Raw genomic sequence first — 23,701 nt, 5'->3', positions numbered from 1 at the left:
AGTTTTCATCAGATTCTCAGATAACCCCCAGAGAGTAAGAACGTCCACCTGGGGTTTAGAGCCTGACACCCGGAGAGGTTTTTTCCCTTCCATAAGTGCCCATCTCCTAAGGGTGTTTAAGGGTTAACAGCAGAGTGCTTTCCTCCAGAGAAGCGCAGGCAGTGTCTAATAACACATTTTCTACGTCCGCTTTATAGATAGGGAAACTGGGGCACAGAATTTGAAGGCTTTGTCCAGAGTCATGGATGGAACTGGATCTCCAAATGCTGTAACCCCTGATGTCCCTGCAAATTGCACATGGGAATATGCTTTGTAAAACTGTCCTCTGGGTGAAAGGGTTAACCGGTTAGGCAGTAGAGGAGAGCCCGTCAAAAGCTGTCAAAAGGTCCTGCCCAGGGTCTTGGATCTGGCTAGACTTAGACAATGGCCAAAGTATTGAGAAATTGGAACGCAGGAACTGTTTTCCTTTGACATCTAATCTGCTGTGCCAGACTGCAGACATTTGCCCTCCCAACACAGTATGTTAGGACGAAACTAAAAAGAAAGGCCAGGTGAGCCTCCGCCTCTCCTGTATCCTATTTTGAGTGAGTTTCCAAAAGCAAGATCGTGTTTGGACATCCAAGACTCCAGTTGTCAGCTGTACAGCTCCAGGCTGTTGGAGCGCTGAGTTTTGCCATCAGAGTAAAAGATCCCCCCCATGCTCAGGTTGACCCAAGAAGGTAGTGACAGAGAGTGTGTGAATGACACTGGCGCTCCCTGGCCCACCTCTGCCTCCAGCTGTGCTGCTTGAAGCTGATTTGTCAATGGAAATGGCACATTTGCTCCTCTTTTTTTTTTTTGAGGCGGAGTCTCCCTCTATGGCCCAGGCTGGAGTGCAGTGGCACAGTCTCAGCTCACTGCAACCTCCGCCTCTCAGGTTCAAGTGGTTTTTGTGTGCTGATCAGCCTCTCGAGTAGCTGGGATTACAAGTGTGCGCCACCACACCCGAATACTTTTTGTACTTTTTGTAGAGACTGGGTTTTACCATGTTGGCCAGGCTGTTTTGAACTCCTGGCCTCAAGTGATCTGCCTGCCTCAGCCTCCTCCCAAAGTGCTGGGATGACAGGCGTGAGCCGTTTGTTCGGCTGCACGTTTGTAAGTCTTAATGTGAGTAAACAGCAGTCCACTGCAGCTTTCAAGTTCCTGTTTATACACATAAATACGTTATTATTTTACATGTGTGTATAAGCAGGACTCTAAAAGCTACATCTTCCTTTCTCCATCCACTTAAAAACCAAGAAGGCCCATGATGCCCATCCTTTGGGCTGTCGGTGCTGTTCTAGAGTCAGAGCACCTGGGAGGCTGAGGGTTCAACAAATGATGCCCCTTTATGCCTCATGGAAAGTGCACATCCTGCATTTAAGTTTTGCTTTTTTTTTTTTGAGCTGGAATTTAGCTCTTGTTGCCCAGGTTGGAGTGCAATGTCGCGATCTCAGCTCACTGCAATCTCTACCTCCTGGGTTCAAGCAGTTCTCCTGTCTCAGCTTCCCGAGTAGCTGGGATTACAGACGCCCACCACCACACCTGGCTAATTTTTTGTATTTTTAGTAGAGACGGGGTTTCACCATGTTGGCCAGGCTGGTCTCGAACTCCCGACCTCAGGTGGTCCACCCACCTCGGCCTCCCAAAGTGCCCCACGTTTAAGTTTTGTTAGCATCTACTGAGTCTGGTTCATGGTCAGGGCTGGGTCCATGCAGCCCCATTGCCTTTCCATAGGCCTAGGGCGGCCCTCTGCCCCTTGTCCTGGGTTGGCCTCCTGCCCAGTCTCCCTGGCCCCAGGTTTCTGGTCTCTGTCTCTCTGTTGAGCAGTCCTAGGGACTCTGCTACCACAGGCAGACAGCAGTCCTTGATACAGAAAGAACCTTTTTTACTGAGCGTTTTGCACACCTTGCACAGGGTTGCTAGGAGGAGGTCTGTGTGAAAGCAGCCGCGCAGGAAACATCCAAAACCATATTGCCTTCAGTGACTCCAAAGCTGCAGGTGACCCCAAAGCTGCTTGCAGAAGATGAGCCAAATACCTACATTGTTGAGGGGCAGAGTTGCCTTGAGTAAAATATGTGCATTTTATAGAACATTCTTATAGCAGATGCATTGTCATTGCCTAAGTGTTAGGAAGAAACTCACATTTTTCTTTTTTCCTCTGCTCTCTCACCACGCAACAACCAACACAAGACTTCTTCCCACCCCCCACCCCCAGACGGAGTCTTGCTCTGTCTCCCAGGCTGGAGTACAGTGGTGCAATCTCAGCTCACTGCAGCCTCCACCTCCTGGGTTCAAGCAATTCTCCTGCCTCAGCCTCCCGAGTAGCTGGGATGACAGCACCTGCCACCGCGCTTGGGTAATTTTTATATTTTTAGTAGAGATGGCATTTCACCGTGTTGACCAGGCTGGTCTTGAACTCCTGACCTCGTGATTCGCCTGCCTCGGCCTCCCGATGTGCTGGGATTACAGGCATGAGCCACCGCGCCCGGCAGACTTCTATGACTAGACGTAAAGGGAGGTCTCCCCCTACTACTAAGCAAGTAATCAGTTCTGTAGCACACACCGGCAGGGGGTCCTCCAGCTTATCTACAACACTATGCACCTGGAGGTAGATTTCCTCAGCTTGAGGGCTCAGTCCCCAAGACTGTCCCTTCACTCCAGACACCAGTGGCAAGTCCAGGCCCTGGTAGGTTCTGACCAACCAGCCTCTAGTTGGGGTTCCCATTACCCCCTCTTTGGGGTCGATTAATTTATTGAAATGGCTCACAGAACTCAGGGAAACACCAGTTTATTATAAAGGATATTACAAAGGCTATGAATAAAGAGAACCTGTAAGGCTAGATGTGGGGGAAGAGGCACTGTGCTTCCGTGCCCTCTGCACACCACCCACCTGGTACATGTTCAGCTCTCCACAAGCTCTGTGACCTGGTCCTTACAGGTTTTAATGGAGGCTTCATTATGTAGGCATGGTAGATTAAGCCATTGATCATCACTTTAACCTTCAGTCCCCTCCCTTCCTCCCGAGGTTGGAGGGTGGGGCTGAAAGTCCCTAGGCTCCCACTGCCTGGGGGCTGCCAGTGTCAGTCATTAGCATACAAAAGACTTTGCTTTGGAGATTCCAAGGATTTGGGAAGTTACATGCCAGGAACTCCAAATATTGATGGCGCAGTGTCACACTAGGGTAGATTCAGTCCTAATTCTTTGTAAACTTCATAATCTCCTAAAGCAAGTAAAGGCAGCAGCCTTGGCCAAATCCTAGAAAACAGGTGAGTGTCGCAAACTGCCCAGGTCTTTGTAGTTTTTCCAGTCTTGAGTTGCCAAGGTTTTGTGGACCCTGAGACAGATGTGTTGAATCTGAAAGGACCAAATAAATAAAACTGAAAGCCGAGCTGGAAGTCTGTTTCAGTTGATGGCCCTTAGGTAATTGGTCGCTGCCGGCATTGTTCCCAGGGGTCTTAGCTCCCCGGGAGCAGTGGTCTTCTAAATGGACCTGTGTTAAAAGGTTGACTCATGTACCTTGCATTTGGATCATAATTCAAAAATTGCTTCAGACTAGAAATCCCATTTTGTTGATTGAAGAAGCTCAGTGCCTTTTCTGTCCGTGGCCATGTGTCTCTGCCCAGGTTATGTGACCAGGTTGCTAGAGGCAGCCAGGTGAAATGACATGAAAATCACTGGTCTTGTTTGGGAGACTATTTGCCAGGCTGTCTGCTGTGTGACCTTCATACACAAGCAGTGTAGCAGACACTGAGTTCAACCAAAAAAACATCTGTAGACCCATCAGGGAAGGCTGAATTCAGCCTGGGAGGGAACATTGAACTTCAGACACCCACACACCCACTGGTACCACCCCCCCCCCCCCCCGCGCCCAGGGAGCCCCCAAGCACGGGAGTCTCTCCCACGATTGGTCGTTTCCAGTCTCTGACGAAGAGGAGCACCCCTTAAGTGAGAAGGGGTGCTGGGAGTTTTCTGTTACTCAATTTAAATGTTAATTAAAGACAGGAAAGAAGTTACAGAGAATAAAAGAAAGCAGCTTAGAGCAAACAGTTGTGTAAATAAAAACGAAATACAGTAACCTCCGTCTAATGTGTAAAGAAATAGGGTCCATGACGTAAAAACTTGAGTAACAGTTAATGTCCTTCATAGGAATCTGACCACTGTCACTGGAGTAGACGCAGTTTACCAGGGTTTTTCACACACGTGTGTGTGTGTGTGTATATCTATATATATTTTTTTGTTATTTGAGACGGAGTCTCGCTCTGTCGCCCAGGCTGGAGTGCAGTAGTGCAATGTAGTCTCACTGCAAGCCCCGCCTTCTGAGTTTGCGCCATTCTCTTGCCTCAGCCTCAGCCTCCCGAGTAGCTGGGACTACAGGCTAGAGCCACCATGCCCGGCCCACAAATATATTTGTATTGACATGGTTGGGTTTGCGTATAAATGCTTAGCTAGCCTGATGGGTCTGTCTTAATGAGCCCTTGACCAAATGTCCAGGTCACCCAGGAAACTCCCTCCTCAAGGCCAAGGCCACTGCGATTAAGCTCTGGCTGTCTGAACTTGCCCTGAACCATGCCCTCTGGCCTGATAGAGCTGAGGGTTCTGGTGTGGCCCAGCGCTGTGAAGTTTTGCTGCAGTGATTGCATCTCAGTGTTGGGTGGTTTGACTTCAATGGTGCGTGCTGAGCACAGGTGCCCATGAACCTCCGCCTGCCTGGTCCACGGTTGCTGGCATTCCAGGGCTCTTTTCTAGGCTGCTCTCTGGCCTGGGAGCTTGGTCTCCAGTGCCTTAGCGCCATTCCGGGGTCTCCACTGCCCCGTCCATGCCAACTTGGTAGGCTTGGGCAGAGGACTCAGAGGCCCCTCCTTCCACAGGGACTTTGACAGAACCCATTGACTGTAGACCTGTAGCATATTCCAGCCAGACCTGCCAGTTAAACAAAGAAGGCGAGATAATCAGGAAACTAGGCTCCAATTCAAGTAACTTGAGTTGTGGGTGCTGTAGGGGCTGGGCCACCCTCTGATTAAGGTCATTTTCTAAATAATTTAAATGTGGCAAAGTTGTTCTCCCTTTCCGTGTTGTTTCACTTCCCTCCCCACCTCCTGTTTTTCTTTTTTTGAGACGGAGTTTCGTTCTTGTTGCCCAGGAGTGAAATGGCGTGATCTTGGCTTGCTGCAACCTCTGCCTCCTGGGTTCAAGCGATTCTCTTGCCTCAGCCTCCCAAGTGGCTGGGATTACAGACAGACAGCTAATTTTTTGTATTTTTAGTAGAGACAGGGTTTCACCATGTCGGCCAGGCTGGTCTCCAACTCCTGACCGCAGGTGATCCACCCACCTTGGCCTCCCGAAGTGCTGAGATGACGGACGGGAGCCACCGTGGCTGGCCTCACTTTCCCTTTTCGTGACGACTGCAGGATGCATTCCTGTAGCTTGACCATCTTTCTCCTGTTACATAATGTGGTGGGGTGGGCAAGCGTGACGGAACCTATATTTTGGTGGACGCCCTAATCAGGTTTGGGTTGTGTAAAGGTTCTTATGAAATGGAATTCATCTGCGTGAAGATGTGTAATCTTTTTTTTTTTTGAGACGGAATCTCGCTCTGTTGCCCAGGCTGGAGTGCAGTGGCATGATCTTGGCTCACTGCAAGCTCCGCCTCTGGGGTTCAGGCCATTCTCCTGTCTCAGCCTCCCGAGTAGCTGGGACTATAGGCGCCCGCCACCATGCCTAGCTAATTTTTTGTAATTTTAGTAGAGACAGGGTTTCACCGTGTTAACCAGGATGGTCTCGATCTCCTGACCTCGTGATCCGCCTGCCTCAGCCTCCCAAAGTGCTGAGATTACAGGCATGAGCCACCACGCCTGGTGAAGATGTGTAATCTTAGAAATGCGTGAGCCGTACTGCCAAAGCATACTGGTGGGGTGATCACACTGTAGAGGTAGAATGATTGGGCCTTTTTCTTTCTCTTTTTTTTTTTTCAGACAGGACTGGCTTTGTCACCATGGTTGGACTTGAACTCCTGACCTCAGGTGATCTGCCTGCTTCGGCCTCCCAAAGTGCTGGGATGACAGGTGTGAGCCACCATGCCTGGCCCACAAATACATTTTTATTGGCATGGTTGGGTACTTTTATCGGCGTTATTTTATTGGCGTTTTATCGGCACTTTGGGAGGCCAAGGTGGGTGGATCACCTGCGGTCAGGAGTTGGAGACCAGCCTGGCCAACATGGTGAAACCCTGTCTGTACTAAAAATACAAAAAATTAGCTGGCTGTCTGTAATCCCAGCTACTTGGGAGGCTGAGGCAAGAGAATCGCTTGAACCTGGTAAGCAGAGGTTGCAGCGAGCCAAGATCACGCCATTGCACTCCAGCCTGGGCAGCAACACTGGGAGTGCAGTGGCACGATCTCGGCTCACTGCAACCTCCACCTCCCGGGTTCAAGTGATTCTTCTGCCTCAGCCTCCTGTAGCTGGGACTACAGGCGCACGCCACCATGCCTGGCTAATTTTTTTGTATTTTTAGTAGAGACGGGGTTTCACCATATTGGCCAGGCTGGTCTTGAACTCCTGACCTTGTGATTCACCTGCCTTGGCCTCCCAAAGCCACTGTGCCTGGCCCCCCTTTTTTTTTTTGAGACAGAGCCTGGCTTTGTCACCCAAGCTGGAGAGCAGTGGTGTGATTCTGGCTCACTGCAGTCTCCAGCTCCTCAGCTCAAGCAGTCCTCCCATCTGAGCCTTCCAAGTAACCGGGACCACAGGCTCATTTCTGTATTTTCTTTAGAGACGAGGTTTCGCCTTGTTGCCCAGGCTGGTCTGTAAGCTCAAGCAATCTGCCCGTCTTGGCCTTTCAAAGTGCTGGGATTACAGGCGTGAGCCATTGCGCCTGGCCAGCCTTTTTTCCTGAAGCCTTCCGAGAACAATTCTGTAAACAGAAGGAAATCTCTTTCCTTTTCACATCCAGGAAAGATGATGTGTAAGAGCAGAAAGTGATAGTAATGAATGCTGCCCTTGCCAGTGTGGACTGAGTGGGGAGTTCAGAATTGAGTTTTCCACTAACAGCTTACTCGAAAAAGTATATTTTGACATTTAAGGAAGCAAAGTGCTGAGAATATTATGAGTGCCACCCAGAATTGAACAATGGCCTTTTTAAATGGCATAGGTTTTCGTTGACAGTATGAGAGTTGGTGGCCCTGATGACTTTATGTGTCGAGAGACTGAGGATGAACATTGGAGTATGCTGGCTGCTGTGACAGCTTGTTCCTCCAGAAGCCCAGCCTCTGAGAGGTCCTGTTTCACTCACCATTGGCCCCCAGGCTCACGGAGACCGGCATGAGGGTGCCATCAAAGGCCGCCTGCATCAGACCCCCGCATACTCACCAAAGCTTTGTTCTGCCTGGTCTCCCTTCAGTGGAGAAATCGAACCTTGTTCTCTACTTTCTTCCTGAGTCCCCATGGAAAGGCTCTTGGCAGAGTGGGCAGCAGAAGTGATGTGGGTTTGAGGTCCCGGACTGTGCTTGCCATGTGAAATGGAGACTTGGCCCTAGGACGAGCCAGATGTAATGCCCCTGCGTGTCCGGCAGGCTTCCTGCAAATACCTCTGTACATCAGTTTGCGAAGGAGGCATGTATTTGGGTTATTTCTTTTAGTGTTTTGCAAAAGCTATTTTAAAGGGAAGTCAAAGGATAAAAATGAGCCTGGGCTTAGCAAGTGAGCGGCTGTGGGCAGGTTTGGGGTTGCCCGCATTGCCACTTGCTGATGAGGGAGGGGAGTGTGGGGAGACTCTGTTCGTGTGGAGGTCACAGGTGACATAAGGGCTAACAAGGGAGTGATTTTCTTTGATTTCGTGCTGTCGTTGGACGGCCTTGGGAAGCTAGGTGCAGACTTACGCGCTAATTCTTTTTTCCTTTCTCTGTCTCTGCAGAAACTTGAAGGGTCAAAGTGCAAAGGGCAGCTTTTGATTTTTGGGGCAACCAACTGGGACTTGATTGGTCGAAAAGAAGTGCCTAAGCAGCAAGGTATGAGAATGGTGTCTTTAAACCCATTGAATGCTTCTTAAGTGCTAGGTTCTGTTGACCACCTGCCTGGTAGGTATTCCCTTCCTTTACACATGCATTTTCAGAGAGGCCAAGTGACTTGCCTGAGACCACACAGCCACTGTAGTGGTAGAGCTGGATTTGAACCCTGATCTTAGTCTTTTAAAGGCACAGTTTTGCAGTGACTCACTAACTCCGTTAAGATTAATCAGGAAAATATAAGTAGTATCCTGAAATATGAACACTGCCACCTTTTCCATCTTCCCTCTCACGTCACTTGTTTTCATTAAAATGAAGAGACTGGCTCTGTGAGATGGTGTCAGAATGTCCTAGACATTTGTCAAATGTCATATGTCAAAATGTCAGACATTGCAGAAGAGTCCATGTTTCTTTGCAAGCTGCCAAATTGTTGTAGGAACTGGTTTGACAGAACAGTCTGGAGCAGGGGAAAGCAGAGAGGTCCTTAAGAAGAAATGTTTTGTCCCGTTACCTTTGGAAAACTGGTGTCTTACCTTAAGGGAAATGGCGCATCTGGCACGTAGCCAACTTTTATGGCTTCTTGATTTCATCTGGAAAGACTCCCAAAGTGCTTTCCAGCATTGCTTTGCCCCATGAACAAATATTTGCATGCTGGCACGTCTTGGCACCTTAAAACAGGGGCGTTGGAAATCACCTTGTTCCATGAAAACAGCTTATGAATCAGCAGCACCGGGGCGCTAGCTGAGTTAGAAATGGGTTTAAGTTGCAGGTAGCAGCAACGTCTTGTTTGGAAAATGCCCAGCCTTCAGGCTGAAGCCAGGACGGGGCCACATCCACACAGTGGCTGGTGTCCCAGGGAAGCACCTCCTGGTCTGCAGTAACGTAAGCCCAGGTGCTGATGGTGCCTTGCTGCCAGTCCTGTGCCCGTATTGCGTCATTTTTCAAAGCTGTTCTTCAACTGAGCAGCCCGCTTGACATTGAAGATACAGAAGCCCAGAGAAGGGCAGTAAATACCAAAGGAAGCGAGTGGCAGGGCCAGGGTTGGAGTCCCACCGTCTAGTTAACTCTCTTGCCTCCCGTACGTATATGTTGCTGTAGATCTGGTGAAAACCAGCACCCTGGATGTCTTGTTTTTTGCAAGATAGCACAGCAATCCACACATAGCTCTGTGATTAGGACCAGACCCCAGGGATCCGGAGGCCATGGGAATTGACTTCTCAGTCTGACCACAGAGCCTGGGACTGCTGCAGGGCATTTAATTTCACTTGCTCCGCCGCCTGGTCCCTGCAGTCCTTCCAGCCCTTCCTTGGGAGGCCAGAAGAAACCCAACCCTGCTCCTCAGGAGCTGAGGGCATCCTGGGCACTGCAGGGAAAGATGCTGTGGTAAGTCCAGGAGCATCTGACCACCTGAGACTCCCCTTGGCCAATCTAGGTCAAGTGTGGCACCACACCCTTGCCTGGCATCCCCTGGCCTCCTGTGCCGTGGCACAGGGTCATGATGATACTCGTCAGTCATGCCGTCATTTTTTCTTCATGACAAAGAGACCTTGGGTTTCTCTTTTTCCCTTCTGAGTTTTGTATTAATACAGTTCCTGAATCTTAATTTAGGTGCCACCTCCTTGGGTTTTTCTTAAGTTCTAATATAGACCATGAGGCTTTTGTTTTTGGTTTGCTTTTTCCCCAGGAAATTGTTGATGTTCCTTTTCCTCCTTTCAGGGGAGGTGTCTGCAGGTGTGCTGCCTCAGGTGCCAGGTGGGATAGGCTGGCTCCTGCCCCCTGCGACCAGGAGTCTTACCCACTTGCCCCTGCACCTGAATGAGGGAGCATGTGGCGCCCTCTGCTGGGAGCGGAGGGTGGGGCTCAGACGGACTTCACGGATACTTTCCAGGGAGCCAGGCGCTTGATAGAGACATTGTAGCCTTTTGATCAGTTCCTACATTGGATCAGTCTTACACACTCGATTTGGCAGTGGCTAGCATTTCAGGATAATCACCACAGTCCTGGAAATATTCTTGAGTGTCTCAATTTCAAAAATTAAGATTGCTGGGCATGGTGGCTCAGGCCTGTAATCCCAGCACTTTGGAAGACTGAGTCAAGTGGATCACTTGAGTTCGGGAGTTAAAGACCAGTCTGGCCAACATGGTGAAACCCTCTCTACTAAATGTACAAAAATTAGCTGGGTGTGATGGCACACACCTAATGCCAGTTACTCGGGAGGCTGAGGCAGGAGAATCGATTGAACCTGGGAGGCGGAGGTTGCAGTGAACTGAGATCACGCCACTGCACTCCAGCCTGGGCAACAGAGTGAGACTCCATCTCGAAAAAAAAAAGTAAAAAATTACTTAAAAAAATTAAGTAAGAAATTGGCCCTGTCCCATCCACTAATAGGGTATGAAGGCGGGTTTGTGAGGAAGGCGCTGTTTCTTTTCTCTCCCATTGAGCGCTCACTGCGTGCCAGGCATTTGTGAGGGTCTAGGCTGGAGGGAGCCTACAGCTTTGGCCCTGGGTGGCTTCTCATGGAGTGGGAGGGCCGGGGAGCTCAGGAAGAGAGCTGTGGTGGGCTGAGCAGGGCTGAGCAGGGCTGGGGCAGGGGAACCCTGAGGGAAGGAGATTTCTCAGTGGACGTTGCCCTGGAGGGCTTCCCCAAGGAGGGGAACTGGTGCTTGACTTGAGCTTTGAGGAATAAGTCGGAGGTGGGAAGGATATTCTAGGGGAAGCGAATATATGGGTGGAGGCGGGGAGTCATGAAGTGGCTGCCACTCTGGACGGGTGAGAAAGGAGGGGGAGGTGGGAGGGATGCTGTGTGAGCAGTGCCCCTTCACGAGGGGCCTGATGGACCTGCTGGGAACACTGGAAGACAGGACACTTGGGTCACTCCTCAGAAAGAGCCTTCTGGCCCAGGGCAGAGGCCAGAGATAGAAGGCAGGAGAGCCTGGGAAAGGAGAGGCGGGGCGGCAGCAGGGAGTGAGGAAGAGGGCAGGTGACTGTCGGGGCGAGCAGAGTTTCCTGGGTCAGCTTCTTCCTCAGCTGACGGCTGTGGAAAGCCAGCATTCCTGCCTCCTGGACAGATCCCGGGCACTTGCGGGGTGGCATGCTCAATGGCAGAGCACATGGGGCTGAGGCCTGTGAGAGGTGGGACCCATAGAAGGGGCTGGGGCCGAATGGGTGTAAAGGTGGCAGGTGACGCCAGGCCTGTGCCAGCTCCTGGGCATTCTGTTTTTTGGGCCTTCAGAGGCATCGCAGAGATTAGAAGTGCAAACCCAATCCTTGTGCAACCTCCCAACAGCCACGTCAGGGTGGCACCCAAGGAACACCTGTGTCTGTTACCCTCAGGAAGTGGCTTCTTGGTGGCCAGTGACATTTTGGAGGTCACCCCATCCACCCCCAGGTGTCTGATCTGCATTCTCATTCTCTCTGCAGCTGCTTACCGCAATCTTGGTCAGAATTTGTGGGGGCCCCATAGGTATGGGTGCCTGGCGGGGGTCCGGGTACGGACAGTGGTCTCGGGCTCCTGTGCTGCACACAGCCTCCTCATCACCACGGAAGGGAAGCTGTGGAGCTGGGGTGAGTACCGCGTGGGGGCTGGGCACTGGGGACCACTGTCACCAGCTGTCCCCACACAGCATTTTCTTCTGTTTGCCTGGAAAAGAGACTCGCGTCTTAGAAGGCTGGGCTCCTTCGTTCACAGCCCACGTCTTTTTTCCTAATTCCCAGCTCGTCTCTTGTCTACGCGCTACATGCAGATCCCCTTCTCCCCCTGACATTTTTTGCCCGTACACAGCCCCTACTTCTTTGATTCCTTGTGTTTAAGCAATATTTCTTGAATCTTCTGCCCGGAGCTTCATCTTTCTGATACTGAGGTATGTGAATTTGTTAGGTAGGCTGTCCTTCCAGCAGACAATTTCCTTCCTCTTTGAGGCATGATATGACATGACACCCTCTGTTCTTGCCACTTGAAATGCCACTGGCTTTTATACCTGCCACCTTATGTCATAGGATGCTGCGTCCCTGCCGCCTTGGCCCTCGTGTCTGAGGTCTGCGCAAGTCTGCTCTGCAGGCTTGGTCGCTCACTGTCCGTGTTGTCTGCTTCTTAGGATATTTCCCCAGATACCTCAGTTTCCTTTTTTGGAGTTTCGTTTGCCTTTCCCTTCTGTTTTTCCTCAACCTGGGCACTCGGGATGGATTCCAGTTCTTCTGTTAGCCTCTGTCCACGGCACTGTCCTCTGCAGCTGGCCGGCTCATTCCTGCCTGTGTCCTCTTCCAGATCGTTCCAGTCATAGGGTGTGGGCTAAGGCTCATTTTATCCCCAGCCCTTTTGGTGGCTCCTGGCCTCTGCCTCCAGCGGGGTATATTGGCGTTTGTCCCCACCCTTTGTTGCTGGTCCTCTGGCTAGCTTTTAGTCCATATGACTGCATTTTTATTTTGGGCTGTTTGAACTGTTTTTTTGTGATTTCATGAGCTGCTATACCAAAGTCCAAATACATTAACATCTGTTGTCTTCCCTGCACACGGCTAATTTTGTAATTTCTGTTGAAAAAAGCTAAAGTGTGTCTGGCCCAAATTTATGCTTTATAGTCTCTTGATGGCATGCTGACATTGCCCGAGTTTTTGTTTTCCCCCGGTTGGCATCCTGGTTGGCACAGATGTGTGTAACTTCCCCCAGAGCACCCCTCCTACTTCGTGTTCCAACACTGAACACAGCCTTTTATGTCAGTGTTCCAAACCTAAAATACCTTAGTTCTGGTCTCTCGCAGAGCTTCATTTGCTTGGTGGCTCTAAAAGCGCCCTCGGTTCTGACCTGTGGGCAGGAACAATGTATGTCCCGCCGTCGAGACATGTGATCCCTGAGCAGGCAGTGCAGTTCGTGAGGACAGGGTTGGAGGATCACAGGCCCACTGCTTGCCACTCCAGAAGGCAGAGGGGCACCGTCTGGTGTGAGTGTAGAGGATCACGGGAGGGTGGCTGACGCATTGCTCATGGGGGGGTCTCCGCCCCCCCCCCCCCCCCCCCGCCATCCTGCGGCAACTCGGTCCACTAAGCCTCGCGCTTGTTGCTCTGTATTCACCTGCCTTTCACCGTGAACTTGGGCAGCTCCCACTGGAAGCTGGTGTATCTGCGTCTCCTGCTCGAGTGCCAGCGTTGGTCCTTCAGCCTGCCGTTCCTTAGAGAGCGAGTCAGAGGCTGGTTTCCCTTAGTCGTAATTCCTTCTGTAGTCAGAGGCTGCTCCTGCAAGCCTTCTCCAGGGCAGCTGGAACTTATCTTAATGGCTCTGCTGTCTGCCTTTATCACGACCTAAGGGTGAAAAGTTCATTACTGGAGAAGGTTGGAAAACCCCCTAGAATCACTCTGACTTCTCACGCCTGTAAGATCTCCGTCAGTGTCCCCAGACGTTAGGTTACAGGTGCGGTTTTTCTCTTATCGGGAGGGATCCGAGAGGGGCCGGTTGAATTTTTGTTTCGGAACTTGGTAGTCTGTGTTGGAACGCAGATGAGGTGTAGGGGCTCCCAGCCCTCCTTTTGGCCCCACCCAACTTCCATGTCTGTTTTGGAGCTGAATTTGGTGCTGCAGAGGACTCGGGGGCAGGGGTTGGCCTCAGGCCTGCCTTCCGCTGGAATTGACAGGTGCAGGGCCTTGGTTGCACCCGCAGCAGCCCTGGAGGTGGGCCTGGGCGTGTTGTGTTCAGGGCGGATCTGTGCTTTGTCACCAGGGTTCCTGTTGCTGAGAGTCCTTGAGGGGCGATCCCTAGGGGTGGGATTGGCACTGTTCCGTGAGCACCATTTACAGGGTAGAAAAAGGAGACATTTTGGGCAGACAGCAAATGGTCCTCAGTGGATGCCCAGAGCACCAGAGGGATTAAACTCTGGTGAGCTAGGTGTCAAAATGGGTGCTGTCTTAACACACATCCCAGAGGGTAGAGACGGGGCGGTTGTCTTGCAGGCACTCCAAGTGGGAACAGCGCATTTCTGTGAGCATGCCCGCCTGTGCTTGGTGTCCGTACCACACTGAGCCTCTCTCGTTTCCCTTCTTTGTAGCAGAGATGTGGGAGGTGCGCACGGGTGGTCCCGCTGCTGCCCCAAGGAAGGAGGTCGGGGGAGCTGCAGCAGGTGCCATTCCAGTGGGCGGAGGGCCGGGACGGTCTTTGCTTTGGATCTTGGCTGCTATTGGGAATTTGGAGGGTGCCTTCCGGAGACACAGATGGGCGTCATTTGAGAGTGTGTTGGTACTCGTCTTCGCCTGGTGGTGCCACCTGGACCACCCTCTCTCTTTTCTACTTTCTCTCATGTGATCTACAGGTCGAAATGAGAAGGGGCAGCTGGGACATGGTGACACCAAGAGAGTAGAAGCCCCCAGACTCATCGAGGGTCTCAGCCACGAAGTGATTGTGTCTGCAGCATGTGGGCGGAACCACACCTTGGCCTTGACGGGTAAGGAGGTGGCTGCTGGTGTTTCTTAGTTTGGCAAGAGGCCAAATGGTCTGCCTTGGGGATGGGGCGTGGGGGGAGGGGTGGAGTTACCCTTGTGACTCTTGGTCAAGATCAGAAAGAGGCCCTGAGAACCTGGGTATGGAGTGGCTTCTGAGGGCATTGGGAGCCTCCCCAGTGGCCATAGGAGGCCCATCTGGGAGTGGGAGACGCTGCCCTGCGTATCTCAGCACACCCAGTTTCTGATGTGAAATGACTTTGCTGTGAAGTGTCTGCACTGGCAGCTTTTGGGCAGTCTCACTTGCCTTCTGCCTGAGCTGCTTTTATTATTTTGATGCTTTTGATTCTAAATGTAGTTCAAAACATTCACCATTATCTTCCCTTTTGTGATTTTTTTCTTTCCTTCCAGAAACGGGTTCCGTGTTTGCTTTTGGGGAAAACAAGATGGGGCAGCTGGGCCTTGGCAACCAGACAGACGCTGTCCCCAGCCCCGCGCAGGTGACCCCTCCTCAGCTCTGGCTCTGTGGCTTTTCGTTTCTCTTTACTTTTGTGTTTGATTTTCTGAGGTGGGGTCTCCGTTGTTTGAGTTAATTCACCCCTTGTAAAAAGAGGTCCTGGATGTTTAGTTATATGCTGTAGGGTTTTCTTGTTTTTGATTTTGTTTTTGTTTTTTTTGAGAATGGAGTTTCGCTCTTGTTGCCCAGGCTGGAGTGCAATGATGCAATCTCTGCTCACTGCAACCTCCGCCTCCCAGGTTCAAGTGATTTCTTCTGCCTCACCCTCCAGAGTAGCTGGGATTACAGGCATGCACCACCACCCCTGGCTAATTTTGTATTTTTAGTAGAGACAGGGTTTCTCCATGTTGGTCAGGCTGGTCTGGAACTCCTGACCTCAGGTGATCTGCCCACCTCGGCCTCCCAAAGTACTGGGATTACAGATGTGAGCCACTGTGCACAGCTTTGCTGTAGTTTTTAAGGCAGGCGTAGTCTGTGGTCAGGTTGAAAACCATCCTGAAAACATTTTGTTTCCAAATGGAGAAATGTGTTAGAAATGCCTTGTCCTAAGCCTGTTCTGTTCCAAGGAAAGTGAGACGTGTTGTGTGGATGTAATTGTACTTACCTGCAAATACTTTGTTTTGACCTTGTATAAAGTCACCAGCCAGGTTCTTAGAACACAAATAAAAGATAGGCAGTCTTTTTTTTTCTTTTTTTTTTTTGAGGCGGAGTCTCGCTCTGTCGCCCAGGCTGGAGTGCAGTGGCCGGATCTCGGCTCACTGCAAACTCCGCCTCCCGGGTTCACGCCATTCTCCAGCTTCAGCCTCCCGAGTAGCTGGGACTACAGGCGCCCGCCACCTCGTCCGGCTAGTTTTTTGTATTTTTTTAGTAGAGACGGGGTTTCACTGTGTTAGCCAGGATGGTCTCGATCTCCTGATCTCGTGATCCGCCCGTCTCGGCCTCCCAAAGTGCTGGGATTACAGGCTTGAGCCACCGCGCCCGGCCTTTTTTTTTTTTTTTTTCTAAGAAACTTGAGCTGGAGGGGTGAGATTTATACCTTAAAAACAAACTACTGCTAATGGCAGAAGAATGCTAAGTGCCTAATTAGTGGTTTAGGTGATGAAGGAAGGGAGGGACTTGGTCTTATTGATCTTAAAAAGAGACAGTGGCTGGGCTTTGAACTGTGCTCAGTGCTTGGAAGGTGGGGGTCGTGAGGGTGCTTCTTTACATATCTTCTAAGCTTTGTGTTCTAGAAATGCCGTCAGCTTTTGCCTTCAGAATTGTTGAGTGTATTAAACTTCCCTTTGTAACCTAGTAATTGTTTCCCACCAACATGCAGAGAGGTAGAGGCTTTTTATCAGTCTTTAAAAAAAAAAAATGAAAGTCTCCTTTCTTTTCTTTTCAGATAATGTACAACGGCCAGCCAATTACCAAAATGGCCTGTGGGGCTGAATTCAGTATGATAATGGACTGCAAAGGAAACCTCTATTCCTTTGGGTGCCCTGAATATGGTCAGCTGGGTATGGAAGTACATTTTTTTAAAAGCTCTAATCTAGCTATGTATATTCAGAACCAGAGATCACTGTGTGGCTGCACACACGTGTTAGAAATGTGGGTAATTGATCTCAGATAATAGCCTTTGTCCATTAAGTGGATCTCACGTGCAGCGGAACAGCGCGTCCTCATTCACAGGATTGTGGAGTATTGCAACACTGTCTCAATGGAAAAGTTGGGACTGGAGTGTGACAAAAGATTTCTTGTGATTTGGGAATTCATTTATATAAAAGGATTTCGACGTTTAAAAAAAAAAATTAGGCCACCTTCATTCAATTTCACATTTAAAGATTATGCCTTTATTGAAAATGAAAAAATTACACAGGATGAAGGTTGTTCTGGAAACCCTGGCCTGGGCGATTATTTCAGGTTGCCACGTGAGGAGCCCCGGTGGACCCCCTCCCCGTGCGTCATCCCTAGCCAGAATCTAGTTGTCCAGAAACTTGTTTCTTCGATCTAACTGGTAGAAAAGGAGAATTCAGGAATTAGTTCTCAGTCAGTGTGGGGAGTGTCTGGCGACTTGGTGGTCTCCGTTCTCCTTCTTGTCCCACCCCAAAGTGTGGTTCCCCTTTGCGGCTCCGCCTCCAGCCTCTCTAGGGAGGCCTCCGCGAGGTGTGGCGCGGGCGCCCTCTGCTGGCCACGCCTGCTCCTGCAGCCGCAGCGCCTGGCAGATGGAAAAGGTAAAAATAGTGCGGAGCCCGCTGGCCTTAGCCTCGGGGAACAGTGACTTTGTGAAACTAAATATACCTCAAGTCAGAAGTGAATAAGAGAGAACAGCCCCTTACGCACATTTCACATTTTGCGTTGGTTGCCCGGGCGGAGCCCGAGACAGTTGGAGAGCGGTTTCCATGGCCACGGCCCTGCTGCGGTGCCCGGCAGCGGTCCGCTTCCTGCCACGTGCGCGCTCCTGCTGCCTCGGCCTCCCCTCTGCACCCTGGCAAGTCGATTTTCCATCAGGAAGCGTGACATGCTGTTGGTGATTAAAAATGGCTCACGTTCATGGAGCAGTGACTGCGTGTGCCAGGCACCATGTAAGTACTTTGTACACATTCTCAGGTGCTCAGTTACACTCAGCTTGCAGGATTGGCTTGATTTGTAGCTACAGAATCGTTTATTCTCAGTGTATTACTTGTTTTAAGGCAGGTTTTTGTTTCGTTGTCCAAATCCAGGTAGATCACTTAGAATGAGAACCTAAATCCGACTGTGGCCATGTCTCACCCACACACACTCATGCCTTGTGCCCCCTTTTTTGCAGTGCACTTACTGGGCTGGGCAATGCCCATATAAGAGAGACGAAGTCTGTCTCTGTCGCCCAGGCTGGAGTGCAGTGGTGTGATCTCAGTTCACTGCAACCTCCACCTCCCCAGGTTCAGGTGCTTCTCCTGCCTCAGCCTCATGAGTAGTTGGGACTACAGGCACCCGCCGCCATACCCAGCTAACTTTTTTGTATTTTTAGTAGAGACGGGGTTTCACCATGTTGACCAGGCTTGTCTCAAACTCTTGATCTCAAGTGATCTACCCGCCTCGGCCTCCCGAAGTGTTGGGATTACAGGCATGAGCCACTGTGCCCGGCCATGCTATTTAACTTTATTTTAAAGAGCTGTCGCCCCTCTAGAAGGACAGGGAAGCCCCCTGTTCCATGTTTTCTGGAGTAGTTTCTGTTCTGTACTTCTGGAGAAAGCAGATGTGTACAGCTTTTTAAAGGAGGTGGAAAAAACAGTCCCAAATGTGCCTCCTTTACTGTCTGGGGATTGTGTCTGTTCAGTATCCACTGTGTCGATAGCAAATAAAGGGACTCTAATCATTTGTTGACTGCCTTGCTGAAACCTTGTCCAGAAGAGTGCAAGTGTTTAAAAATACCATTTTTGTGAGAGAAGTAGCATCCATATCCTGAAGTGCATTCTATTTGCTATGATGTCCTTAAATTCATCATATTCTAGAAGGTGGGGGAATTTCTTAGTGGGAACCCTCAGACTTTTTTTTTTTTTTTGATACGGAGTCTCGCTCTGTGGCCAGGCTGGAGTGCAGTGGCGTGATCTCGGGTCACTGCACCCTCTGCCTCCTGGGTTCAAGCGATTCTCCTGCCTCAGCCTCCCAAGTAGCTGGGACCACAGGTATGTGCCAACATGCCTGGCTAATTTTTGTACTTTTAGTAGAGACGGGGTTTCACCATGTTGGCGAGGATGGTCTAGATCTCTTGATCTCGTGATCCGCCCGCCTCAGCCTCCCAAAGTGCTGGGATTACAGGCATGAGCCACTGCGCCCAGCCAAGACCCTCAGACTTTTAAATGGACAGACATTCCACTGGAACGGATTATGTCAACAGCAGAGAACTGTTGTCATAATAGAACCTGCTTACGAGATGAGTGTTATAAAGCAACGCCCTGTAAACAAGCCCAGTAATTTTACTATGCGTAGTTTAGTTGTGATTCCAGGGTACAGCTGCTCCTTAGTTACGTGGGGGATTGCTTCTAGTACCCCCTGTAGATACCAAGATCTGGAGATGCTTAAGCAACTTACATAAAATGGCATCGTATTTGCATGTAACCTATATCCTTAAAATCCTCTCTAGATTACTTCAGTACCTAATGTGATGTAAATGTCATGTAAATAGTTCTACTGTATGGTCTTACTTGTATTATTTGTATTATCTTTTTTTTCTTGTTTACCCCTCCCCCCAGATGTTTCTGTACCACAGTTGGTTGAACCTGTGGCCATGGAGGGCTGACTATATTTAAATAGCACAGTGCTCAAAAACACACATACCAGTAAGGGCTGAGGTGCACACAAGCATGCCGTATGGAGAGGGATTAGCCAGAACCTGGGGGGCTAGTTTACAAACTGACACAACCATTTTTTTTGTTTTGTTTTTTGGAGACAGAGTCTTGCTGTGTCACCCAGGCTGGAGTGCTGTGGCCTGATCTTTGCTCACTGCAAGCTCCGCCTCCCAGCTTCAAGCGATTCTCCTGCCTCAGCCTCCTGAGTAGCTGGGACTACAGGCGCCCGCCACCACGCCCGGCTAATTTTTGTATTTTTAGTAGAGACAGTTTCACCGGGTTAGCCAAGATGGTCTCAATCTCCTAACCTCGTGATCCGTCCACCTCAGCCTCCCAAAGTGCTGGGATGATAGGCATGAGCCACCGCGCCCAGCCTTGTGTTTGTTTAAGTAGAGACAGGAGGACTTCATTGTGTTGGCCAGGCTGGTCTCGAACACCTCACTTCAGATGATCCACCTGCCTCGGCCTCCCAACGTGCTGGGATTACAGGCGTGACCCACTGTGCCCGACCAAACTGATGATCACAATGTAGGAATAGGAGCAGTTTAAAACTACAAACTACTCAGCAGCCCTGCTGCTGCGGGTGGCTGCAGGAGCATGGGTGTCTGGCGTGTTCTCAGGACTGGAGCAGCCGGTCTCCTGTTGTGTGGTGTGCTGAGCTGGGTCCTTGCAAACCAGTCCCTGGGTCAGTCGGAGTGTGGGAAGTGCAGGTTTTAGCCACCCATAACCATATGTTTAGGTTACTGGCAATTCATAAAAGCAGGCCTGGGATTGTGTGTGGAGCTTTTCTGTCTATTCTTGGCCCATCAGGGGCTCCTTGTGGGCCCTCCAGTCGAGTAGAGATGTTACTTGATAGACCATTCCTTGATCAGCAGCTTCAACTTTTGACTGCAACCCATTGTAAGAAATAAGTTTTCTATTGCAACCCAATCTGAACCTATAATACCTTACCTAGAATTGTTATAACATGGCGGCATTATTATGTGTAGAGTATTCTTTGTCATTCTGTTCTATTTTTAAAAAATAACTGGTCCACGCTCACAAAATTGATTTCACTGACCCACTCACTGTGCTGTGCCTGAGATTGGAAACGCTGCCTTTGTTGACCATCGTGTGCTGGTATAAGGCCCAGAAGGGCCAGATTGGGGTGATGCCGGGGCTCACTACAGACTCCGTGTGGGCACAGTGACACGTCTCTTGTGCTTGTGCTGCCACTGATGACCAGCTCTGTGGTCTCTACAGGACACAACTCAGATGGGAAGTTCATCGCCCGGGCACAGCGGATAGAGTATGACTGCGAACTAGTTCCCCGGCGAGTGGCCATCTTCATTGAGAAGACGAAAGATGGACAGATTCTGCCTGTACCAAACGTGGTTGTGCGAGACGTGGCCTGTGGCGCTAACCACACGGTGAGCCTCGGCTTTTCTCACTTCCTGAGAGTCGGACGGGGATAGAGGGGTCTTTATGCTCAAGTTTCCTGACGCTTGGCTTTGGCTAGGAACTGATTCCAGGTAGACATCTGCTTGCTTCTTTAAGAGGGCTTTGCACCCTGGCCAAAGGGTCCTTGGTCCCAGGGCAGGGTTCCCTGTCACTGGCTCTCCTATGTTAACTTCTCCCATGATTTAAATAGACACATCTTAAACAAGTAGATGTTTTGCCGTCCTCACCTGCACCTTAAGGTAAGCACTTTCTGTTTTTGGCTTTTGTCTAACATAACATCACAGACATCTTTCCAGGTCAGTAGATGGTGCCCCATACTGGGGATGTGAGTCGTTTTTAATCAGTAGGTTGTTCCTTTTTTTTTTTTTGAGACGGAGTCTCGCTCTGTCGCCCAGGCTGGAGCGCAATCTCGGCTCAGCACAACTTCTGCCTCCCAGGTTCCAGCAGTTCTCTTGCCTCAGCCTCCCAAGTAGCTGGGATTACAGGCGTGCTCCATCACGCCCCGGCTAATTTTGTGTTTTTAGTAGAGATGGGGTTTCTCCATGTTGGTCAGGCTGGTCTCAAACTCCCGACCTCAGGTGATCCGCCTGCCTCAGCCTCCCAGAGTGCTGGGATTACAGGTGTGAGCCACCACGCCCGGCCTAGGTTGTTTCTTTAAAGGTCACTTTAGATAAACCGCAGTGCAATCTTTTGTTTGTGTATCTTTTTTGTTTGTTTGTTTTGAGACGGGGTTTCACTTTTTCACCTAGGCTGGAGTGCAGTGGCGGGATCTCGGCTTACTGCAACCTCTGCCTTCCGGTTTCAAGCGATTCTCCTGCCTCAGCCTCCTGAGTAGCTGGAATTACAGGCGCCTGCCACCATGCTTGGCTAATTTTTGTATTTTTAGTAGAGATGGGGTTTCACCATGTTGGCCAGGGTGGTCTCAAACTCCTGACCTCGTGATCCACCTGCCTCGGCCTCCCAAAATGCTGGGATTACAGGTGTGAGCCACCGTGCCTGGCAGGTGTTAGAGTGTGTTTTAATTTTAATGGCCTTCCTGTGGTTCTTCATTCTGAGAATGCCTAGGAGTCTCTGTTCTGTGCTTTGTTGAAAGAGCCTGGGCCGGGAGTCCAGAGATCAAGTTGGTCCTCCCCACTGAGTGGTCTCAGCCCACCAGCTCCTTCCCTTGGAATCTTCTTCCCGATGAAGAAGACCCAGTGAATTGGGCTAGGACTAGAGTAGGAGATTTCAGTTTGTGCAAGTCCAAAAACTGTGATTTGTTTTGTCTAATGTAGTCGGGGAAATAAAGTTGGCTTTTGTTTAGGGCCTTACAGGTCAAGCTTTTTAGTAAGTTGTAGATTCACATGGTTTAGACATGAAACGTGAAAGAACTGAATTGGCATGTCAGAAGATGGGAAGACAAGACTGAAGAAGATAGATCTGAAACACTTGAAGTGTCTTTTGAATTCATTTCATCAGTGACCAGGTACAGGTTACCTCTGTGTACCTGTGGGCAAGGGGGAAGTCTAAAGAAGAATCCAGGCCGGGCGCAGTGGTTCATGTTTGTAATCTGAGGACTTTGGGAGACCAAGGTGGGCGGATCATTTGAGACCAGCCTGGGCAACATGGTGAGACCCCCGTCTCTACCACAAAAACACAAAAATTAGCTGGGCATGGTGGTGCACACCCAAGTCCTAGCTACTTGGGAGGCTGAGGTAGGAGATTCACTTGAGCCCAGGAGGTGGAGGTTGTGGTGAGCCGAGATTACGCCACTGCATTCCAGCCTGGGTGACAGAGCATGAGACCCTCTCAAGGGGGAAAAAAGAAATGAAAAATCTAGGAACAGCTAGACCTTTTCTCTTTTGTTCTTTCTGCAGTCGAATCTGGTTTTTTTTTTTGAGATGGAGTCTCACTCTGTCACCCAGGCTGGAGTGCAGTGACACAGTCTCGGCTCACTGCAACCTCTGCCTCCCAGGTTCAAGAGATTCTCCTGTCTCAGCCTCCCGAGTAGCTGGGATTACAGGTGCACACCAGCATGCCCAGCTTATTTGTTGTGTTTTAGTAGGGACGGGTTTCACCATGTTGCCCAGGCTAGTCTTGAACTCCTGAGTTCAGGCAATCTACCCGCCTCGGCCTCCCAAAGTGCTAGGATTACAGGCATGAGCCACTGCACCTGGCGGAATCTCTGTTGTAATAGGAATCAGACGGTTGCCCTGCTGTCTGAAGACGTAGCCCTGTTGCTTCTGACTAAGGAAAGGGTTAAGACTTGTAGCTTAAATAAATAAACAGAACAAAAAAGGATTGGAAAATGGAGTCCCTGGCAGAGAAAATAGCAAACCGGGTTTATTGAATGCATGCCATTTTGCTACACTTGCTCCTGTTACCTCCTCCCCCACTGCTGGAGGCAGGAGGTAGAGGATCTTTCTTTTGGAGGCAGGCAGAGGATATTTCTTTGGTTGTTAGAGACTGGGTTTCACCATGTTGGCCAGGCTGGTCTCGAACTCTTGACCTCAAGTGATCCACCTGCCGTGGCCTCCCAAAGTGTTGGGATTGGACGTGAGTGACCGCGCCCAGCTGGTAGGGGATCTTGGATGTTGCTGTTCCTTTGCCCTTAGCATTTGCATCAGTTTGTCTGGACAGAAACGATAACCCCTCTTGTTGCCTGTTGGAAGCCTGTTTGTTCCAACCCTGTGTTTTCTTTCCTTGCAGCTGGTCCTGGACTCCCAGAAGCGAGTCTTCTCCTGGGGCTTCGGTGGCTATGGCCGACTAGGCCACGCAGAGCAGAAGGATGAGATGGTCCCCCGCCTGGTGAAGCTGTTTGACTTCCCTGGACGTGGAGCTTCCCAGATCTATGCTGGTTACACCTGCTCCTTTGCCGTCAGTGAAGTGGGTTAGTGATTGCTGCTCCCTGGCTTATCAGTGCTCTGGTGGGGAACCGTGTAGCCATTGTCCTGTCCCTAGACCACAAACCCCAGTTCTCTTTACCTCCCATTGTTCTTTATTTTTTTGAGATA

General features: G+C 50.3%; 1 protein-coding gene across 3 annotated transcripts in view; it reads left to right on the top strand.

Annotated features, from left to right (window-relative positions):
• RCC2 (regulator of chromosome condensation 2) overlaps window positions 1-23,701 on the top strand; it is a 33,001-nt gene that overhangs the window by 2,497 nt on the left and 6,803 nt on the right. For 2 of the 3 annotated variants that reach the window (XR_004060447.1, XM_030942707.1), the window contains exons 3-9: window positions 7,931-8,024; window positions 11,442-11,585; window positions 14,315-14,446; window positions 14,853-14,941; window positions 16,343-16,457; window positions 20,511-20,677; window positions 23,397-23,577. Coding sequence is in view for 2 of the 3 variants with exons in the window: in XM_030942707.1 (XP_030798567.1) it covers window positions 7,931-8,024; window positions 11,442-11,585; window positions 14,315-14,446; window positions 14,853-14,941; window positions 16,343-16,457; window positions 20,511-20,677; window positions 23,397-23,577 (922 nt within the window). In the remaining variant the exon portion in view is untranslated. The remainder of the gene's footprint in view (window positions 1-7,930; window positions 8,025-11,441; window positions 11,586-14,314; window positions 14,447-14,852; window positions 14,942-16,342; window positions 16,458-20,510; window positions 20,678-23,396; window positions 23,578-23,701) is intronic. The other variant, XM_030942708.1, reaches the window with a different exon arrangement.

The sequence above is a fragment of the Rhinopithecus roxellana genome, chromosome 12 (assembly GCF_007565055.1).
Source record: "Rhinopithecus roxellana isolate Shanxi Qingling chromosome 12, ASM756505v1, whole genome shotgun sequence".
Classification (NCBI taxonomy): Eukaryota; Metazoa; Chordata; class Mammalia; order Primates; family Cercopithecidae; genus Rhinopithecus; species Rhinopithecus roxellana.
The sequence above is the reverse complement of the archived record's forward strand: the minus strand, read 5'-3'. Positions and strand labels throughout refer to the sequence as shown.